At 39.1% G+C, this 8,097-nt stretch overlaps 1 protein-coding gene across 1 annotated transcript; it reads left to right on the top strand.

Annotated features, from left to right (window-relative positions):
- Positions 1-383: 383 nt before the first annotated feature.
- On the top strand, positions 384-3,914 carry LOC139934494 (uncharacterized). The gene is made up of 3 exons (XM_071928747.1): positions 384-399; positions 1,416-2,469; positions 3,598-3,914. Exons 1-3 carry the CDS (start codon positions 384-386, stop codon positions 3,821-3,823), a joined length of 1,296 nt encoding a protein of 431 aa, XP_071784848.1. The 3' UTR covers positions 3,824-3,914.
- Positions 3,915-8,097: the final 4,183 nt, after the last annotated feature.

Consider the following 8,097-nt stretch of genomic DNA (forward strand, 5'->3'; position numbering starts at 1 on the left):
TTTTCCACGAATTTGATTTCGAGACCTCAGGTTTAGAACTTGAGGTCTCGAAATCAACCATCTAAACGCACACAACTTCGTGTGACAAGAGTGTTTTTTCTTTCATTATTATCTCGCAAGTTCGATGACCGATTGAGTTCAAATTTTCACATGTTTGTTATTTTATGCGTATGTTGAGATACACCAAGTGTGAAGGCTAGTCTGTGACAATTACCAATAGTGTCCACTGCCTTTAAACTGAGAACTGGTTCTAACTGGCACTGGTTCAAAACACATGAATGGCAGCGTGAACTGAGGTCTATAATACTAATTCGTGCTAAGTTAATGTTAAAGGCACTGAATACTATTGGTAATTACACAAAATAATATTTGTAGCATAAACAATGGTGCCGAGCAACGGTGAGCTGTTGATAGTATAACACATCGCTAGAAACGGCTCTCTCTGAAGCGTCGTTTTTGAGAAAGAGGTAATTTTTCACTAGATTAATAAATGTTGCACCTGAAAGCGCACAAAGCTGTGCAACAGGGTCGATTATTTCAGTATTCCCTTGCAACTCCACTGACAAATATTGAGCCTAAATTTTCACAGGTTTGTTGTTTCATGCGTATGTTGGGATACCAAGTACACTTTGTGTTTTACAATTGCCCAACGTGTACAGTGCCTTTAAGGCAGGAACAAACTGTTGTGAAATATTAAGAACGAAATTGTTTCCCCGTGGCTGATTAAAACTAGCTGCCCCTCGTCTCGCCTTTAAAGGCAGTGGACACTATTGGTAATTGTCAAAGACTAGCGTTCACAGTTGGTGTATCTCAACATATGCATAAAATAACAAACCTGTGAAAACTTGAGCTCAATCGGTCATCGAATTTGCGAGATAATAATGAAAGAAGAAACACCCTTGTCACACGAAGTTGTGTGCTTTCAGATGCATGATTTCGAGACGTCAAGTCCTAAAACGAAATCAAATTCGTGGAAAATTACTTCTTTCTCAAAAACTATGTCACTTCAGAGGGAGCCGCTTTTCACAATGTTTTATACTATCAACCTCTCCCCATTACTCGTTACCAAGTGAGGTTTTATGCTGATAATTATTTTGAGTAATTGCCAATAGTGTCCACTGCCTTTAAGCATTTTGTAATAAAAAGTTTTCATGGCATTGTTGTTGTTAGTCATCGGATCACTTTTGGTTTCATTTTTCTAGGTCAATAAGCTTTCCGGGGAAAAACCTCTAAAACAAAAAAATTGCATTTCACTGCCTGGTTATTTTCCCAGACTCGGATTTCTCGTTTATACTTTTTGTTTCATGCATAGCTGTAATTGTCTCATCAAATTACTACATTAGTTGCAGTATGGATAGTTATGGCGCTGCACGCTCTTCTTAAAAAAAAACTCTCTTGAAACACAGTAAATTGAGTACTCGTTGCGAACACGAACATTACCTTCGTGAAAATGGAAAACGCCTCTGAAAATTATAGCTGTTCAACTCTAGTGCCGACAGAGAACCCAAAGGAGTTTGACGTTAGAGTGTTTAATGTTGTTATTAATTTGATCCTTTTACTCGTTGGAGTTCCTGGTAACTGCCTCATCATACGTGTCTACTGGGCTAAGAAAGTTAAGACAAGCACCCACGTTCTTATTATGAGTCTAGCCTGGGTCGACCTCATCGCCTGCCTAATGAGCGTTGTGGACATCGTCCCGCAGTTTCTTCAGCTGGCTCGGGTGGAATCACTAGCAGTGTTCACTTTGCTGTTGACACTTCGCAAAATGATCGTTTCTTCATCCGTGTTGATCACGGGGGTGATCGCAGCGGATCGCTACCTCTGCGTGTGCCGTCCGCAGAGCCGTTTCTTCACCCACAGGCGTGCCAAGATCGCCGCCTGGTCCTCGTTCGTATTTGCCGTGATCGTGAACTCACCCGGGATAGTCGCTCTGTACGTTGACAAAAACAAATCAATGATCTGGATTTTCATGTTGATCATTTTTCAGATCATCTGTTTCCTGACTTCAGTGTTTACGATCTTGTTTTGCTACACTCAAGTTTACCGAGTCATTAGGAAGCACGTTCGAGGTGGCAATAAGAAAGTCAGTGCTGTTGGCAATTCAACAGACTCTTCTAATAGGCGTAATGAATCCACAACATCGGGCATCGCAAAGGATAAATGCCCTGCTACTCCAAGCGATCGTGTGAGTTTCACACATCATTCTGACGTGGTGAAAATTCGTCAACAGCAGCCTCCTGCGGATTTTTCATCTGAGGGGATCCAATCTGAGAAAGCCCAAGAACGATCCGCAGAAGAATGTACTACTTCACGGAACAATACGGATACCCTACAAAACACCACGTTGGGGAGGGGCCCTGGTACGGGTACGTGGAGAAAGAAATCCAAGCCATCAACTTTCCGACGATCCCCCTCTACCCACTCACTGGTATTACAGCGCAAGACCACAAAAATGCTATTCATTACACTGCAAAAACGTTGGTCAAATTATTTGTTGGGCAAAGTAACTTCAACAATTATTGGTCGATAATTGCCCAACAAAACCAATAATTGGTGTTGTTGGGCAAACATTTTGTTTGCCAATTTTTTGTTTAAAAAGCGGAACAAAAGTTGGGCAAGTGTTGGGCAAATAATTCGTAATCTGAATTTATCATAACTGTTGGTTACACTTTTGCTTATTTATTGGGCAACTTTTTGGGTAACTTTAATTAATTTTGATTGTTGGTTAAAATGATGCACATTAGTTGGTCGAAATCATCCGATCATGCGCACTACGATCAAAGAGTTGCCCAAAAGTTGGGTATGGTATAAAAAACATAGCGATATTTTCCAACATGGCGAGTGGAGGAGTGGCTGTGACGAGCGGGGTTGTCCAGTAGATATAGATCAAATTTGAAGGTTAGTTTTTAACTAAATATGAAGTTGTGTTTTCTATTCAGTCGTACATAGTCGTGACAGTTGCAGAGCGAGCCACACAGCGACACTACTTACTGTTGAATTAGTTTCAGTTTTTAGTTTCAGTTTCATCATGCCATTATGTGCAATGCCGGTTGTGGCATGTATGCGTGTGCTTGCGCTGCAACTGTCACGACTGTGTACAACAACTGAACAGGAAACAAACTGTATTTAGTTAAAAACTAACCTTCCAAAGCATCTACAAACCACTGAGCACCCTCTCGACTTTGAGAGAGATGTCGAGGTCACAGCTCACTACCGTTTGCCATCGTGAAAAAGATATTTTCTATGCCTGGTTGTATGACGTATCACAGGAGAAACTGTAAATCAAAGGGTTAAATATATTCACCATTTGTTGGATAACACCGAAAAGGGTTAAATCATTAATAAAATCATCGCCCAATAAGTGGGTTATTGATAATGTATTAAATACCCAGAAAATGGGTAAACAAAATATTACCCAACTGTTGGTAAGCAAAATATACCCAACTATTGATGAGGAAATATACCCAATTATTTGGCAATCAGAGTGCCCAACTTTGATGGGTAATATTTTGCCCAAAAGTTGGAGGAGTTCACTATTCGCCCTTAATTGGGTAAAAGGTTGGGCATTTTTTACCCAATTTTTTTACAGTGTACTAGCTTGGTGTTCCTGATCACCTGGTTACCATATTGGATTATGATAGCCGTTATTATTTCATCCCGTACTGGGGGCTCCGACATCAGCCCCACGGTCCTGGTGGTAGTTGAACAGTTGAGTTTGACGCTTCTCATAAACAATGCTGTTAACCCGTTTATTTACGGACTTGCCAACAGACGGTTCAGGCGAGACTGTAGAATGGTACTGAACAACATGAAGCTGTGTTGAAACAGAGACAAGTTTGAACATAATAAAGGAACATTACAGAATTGCAATGAGTTGGCAGGGGTGGTTCTGAAAAGAACCGTTGGTTTCAACTCGACGTTTCGATCAGTATGCTCTGATCGTCTTCTGGTGAAATCAGAGCATACTGATCGAAACGTCGAGTTGAAACCAACGGTTCTTTTCAGAACCACCTTAAAGGCAGTGGACACTATTGGTAATTACTCAAAACGTTTATTAGCATAAAACCTCACTTGGTAACGAGTAATGGGGAGAGGTTGACGGTATAAAGAAACGGTATGTGAGAAACGGCTCCCTCTAAAGTGACGTAGTTTTCGAGAAAGAAGTTTCCACGAATTTGATTTCGAGACCTCAAGTTTAGAATTATTTTGAGGTCTCGAAATCAACCATCCAAAAGCACACAACTTCGTGTGACAAGGGTGTTTTATCTTTCATTATTATCTCGCAACTTCGACGACCGATTGAGCTCAAATTTTCACAGGTTTGTTATTTTATGTATATGTTGAGGTACACCAAGTGAGAAGACTGGTCTTTGACAATTACCAATAGTATCCAATGTCTTTAACTCATTAGAGATAGTCATAACATGGTGTTACCGCAAAACCTTTTTATATCGTATTTCCACCACGCAAAGTTTCAAATCCTACTTATTACAGAATTGGTTTTTGCTTACAAAGCAGTTGCTGGTAGACTAAAAGCACTTTATGTAATCCACCATAGTTATACATGAACTGAAAAACCTGTAGAGGTTTGAGATCGGTCGGCCATTATGGGTCACGAGAATTGTAAAAAAAAACGATTAACATTTGTTTGCATGAAATCGAAAAAAAAAAAAAATAATAATAATAATAATAAAACGCGCACTGCGCGATAAACTCCAAACGGGAATTTATTTTTGTTTATTTTTCATCATAATAACATTTCAGACATAAATAATTTCAAAGGATGTCCAATACTATCAGTCTGTGATCTTATACGGGTTTTTTTCTCTTGCAACTCCGTAATGTTCCCTTTTTCACAATGGTGAGTGCCCGTATTATTACAAAAGTTCAGGTACATAATAAGACAATAATTATTCAATAGGCCTTGTTTAGTAATTGAAGAACCCGGAAGTTTTTCGTATTTTGGCACTGGGGCAATCGCGTGTAGCTAAATTGTTGCAACTATATTTTATATCAAAATGTAAATAATATTATTAAAACATTAAAATCACTATAAAGGTACGTTCTTTACTTGTTAAAAAAATCTATTCCACAAGACCGATGGATAAAAAATATGTGCTTATAGAGACAAATAATAATTATTTACTCGCTCTTTGTAGATAAAATAAACTCGTACACAAAGAGCGAATCTCCATTTTTTGTGCAACTGATGGTCAATATAGTGTTATTTATTTTTAGGTTGTCCTTAATAAATTCCATCTGTATTGTTCTTGATCATGGTTTGTGAGTTTCGTTTTTCGAATGACCAACTTGGTTCAAATCGCCGGGCCTACAATTACGCCCTCATATGACAAAGAAAGGGTACAAAAATGCAGTTTAGCATTGGACATTGTCGCCAGCCTGAAGAAGCTCCTAAAGCTTACAGGCGCGGATCCACGGGGGGGGGGGTACCAACTATGAAGGCTAGTCTTTGACAATTACCAATAGTGTCCACTGCCTTTAAGTCATTTCAGATGAAGTTAAGGGTCCAAGAAATGTCTCTGACAAGGCCTTAGAAATGGCGTCGTGCTCGCGCTCGCAATTTCAGATTTGTTTAATGCCCCTACCCTATGATTTTTTTATGGCTAGAAACCTGCTTGCAACATACAATTATCGGTCGGATCTGGGTTAGTCGCCCACTTATATTCATGGAATTGGCCGCCCAGATTATGATAACATAAAGTACATGTAGGTTTTCACCGCCTAGAATGTTATTTAACGTCAGCAGTAGGCCTATTTAATAATCTTAACACAGACGCTTGCCGACGATGTACAACCTCTTCATTTCACTGAAGCATTTCACTGAAAGACTCAAGAGATGTGTGTGATTAGTGACTTTCTATAGGAGTCCCACGTTACTGTACATAATAATTCCAGTAACATTAGACGACTGTTTGATCAAGAGTACTTAGAAAGTGTTTCTTGACCTCTGATGATTTAGGCACACGGAGGCTTGATTTTTTGACACAAAAACTGCTTCGCCCCCTGAACCCCCTCCGGGGCTTCGCTCCTAGACCCCACCAGGAGCCGTATGGCCGGCCCCTGGACCCCGTCCCTTAAATTTCTATGAGCAAAAAAAAATAAAATATAAATACAAAGTTGTGCCCCCCCCCCGGTTAAAAATTCCTGGATCCGCGCTTGGCTTAGGTGTGAAAGGTACTATTAAAGATAGCACGAAAGTATTATTAATTATTATCTACAGTGTTCTTGGGTTCGAAAACGACCCTCATAATTCATACCATTGAACGCTTGTTGTGTTAATATGCAATTCATATCCGACATTCAGGGATGTCATTTTACTTGTCAACATCCTTGTAAAATTTGCTGTGTATTTCGAATTTGAATAATTGCAATTATTATTATGAACTGTTGAAAAATAATTTATAACTATACTCAGGATTCAAACGTGATGGCATTACTTAATTTGACCGTAGATATTTGAGGTCAATCAGTCCTCTTCCTCTTGAGTTTCATATTAAATTTAATTAAGTTCCTCATGAACGTTTTTTATGTGATTTGTAATAAAGGGACACAATTAATTAACACTGCACGCCATTTTGTGGAGTCATTTTTTTTTAATCCACAAAAAAGCTGACCGTGTTAGTTCAAACGGTAAAATGAAAACCACGCGATTTGCGAGGCAAACAATAAACTCTTAAACCAACTTTCTATAAAACCTTATGCATTTATAACAAAAATGTTGAAAGCTTTTCATAGACCAACTCGCCCGATCTAAGGCAACGTGCCCCTTTAAAGACAGTGGACACTATTGGCAATTGTCAAAGACCAGTCTTCTCACTTGGTGTATCTCAACATTATGCATAAAATAACAACCCTGTGAAAATTTGAGCTCGATTGGTCGTCGGAGATGCGAGATAACCATGAAAGAAATAAAACACATTTGTCACACCAAGTTGTGTGCGTTCAGATGCTTGATTTCGGGACCTCAAATTCTTAACTTGAGGTCTCGAAATCAAGTTAATGGAAATCACTTCTTTCTCGAAAACTACGTTATTTTATACAATCAACCTCTCTCCATTACTCGTTACCAAAATGAGGTTTTATGCTGATAATTATTTTGAGTAATTACCAATAGTGTCCACTGCCTTTAAAAAAAAATGGTGTACTTATTATTGTGTATTGCACAAAACGTAAGAAGAGAGGGGATGGGGCATGTGAAGGGTTCTTTTGCGTTTTTCTCAATCCTGGGAATATTCAGGGCGGGAAATCTCCTCAAATAATGACAAGGTATAACTTTTACAGTTTGACAGTTTTACTTTCGTAAGCATAGAACTAGAAAGCCAACATTGAAATTGAAACTTCTCTTCGGGTGGGGGGGGGGGGGGGGGGGCCTGAATATGTTATTTTGTTATCATATTATTGGCTTCCGTATGTTCCTTACCCTCATGTAAGAGATGGGTTGGCAGGTATTGACAATTTTGTTTTCATCCATTATTTTTCATCCATTTTTGTACGAGTAGGGCAAAAACAAAGTAGAAAAACTGCTAGGATCAGATCAATTTTGTCATAATATACGTGCTTAATAATGTGGATTCGGCAATAAAATTTAGTATGGTTGTTTAATGTTCCAGTTCATTTTCTCTTTTTGGATGATTAGACTGAACCTTTTCATAAACGCGCTTGATAACCTAGCCTTGTTTATAATCGTTTATAATCATAACCCTAAAATCCAACTGTGGTCATGTCTGAAAGGGCCCAATTTCATAGAGTTGCTCAAGCAGAAAATATAGTATTGCTTAGCATTTTGTCTGCTAAGCAGAAATTAACAGGGTACCAGTCACAAATAATATGTGCAAAGCCCTGCACCACCGCTTAGCTTCTTCGTTACGGCATGGGCTCCGTCGGTAACTTGGAAAACATCCACTTCTTTGGTGCGGTAGGCCAATTCCTCATAAGCTAACTGAAACACGCGTATTAGGCCTGCAGCGGCTCAACCAAGTAGCCGTTTCGAAAACGGTGTTGTTGTTGTTGGCACCAATGTTTCAATAGAGGGCGGCATTTATGTTTTTACTACAAAAAAGTGCATGTGATCTTCTT

Source organism: Asterias amurensis, chromosome 3, assembly GCF_032118995.1.
Source record: "Asterias amurensis chromosome 3, ASM3211899v1".
Taxonomy (NCBI): Eukaryota; Metazoa; Echinodermata; class Asteroidea; order Forcipulatida; family Asteriidae; genus Asterias; species Asterias amurensis.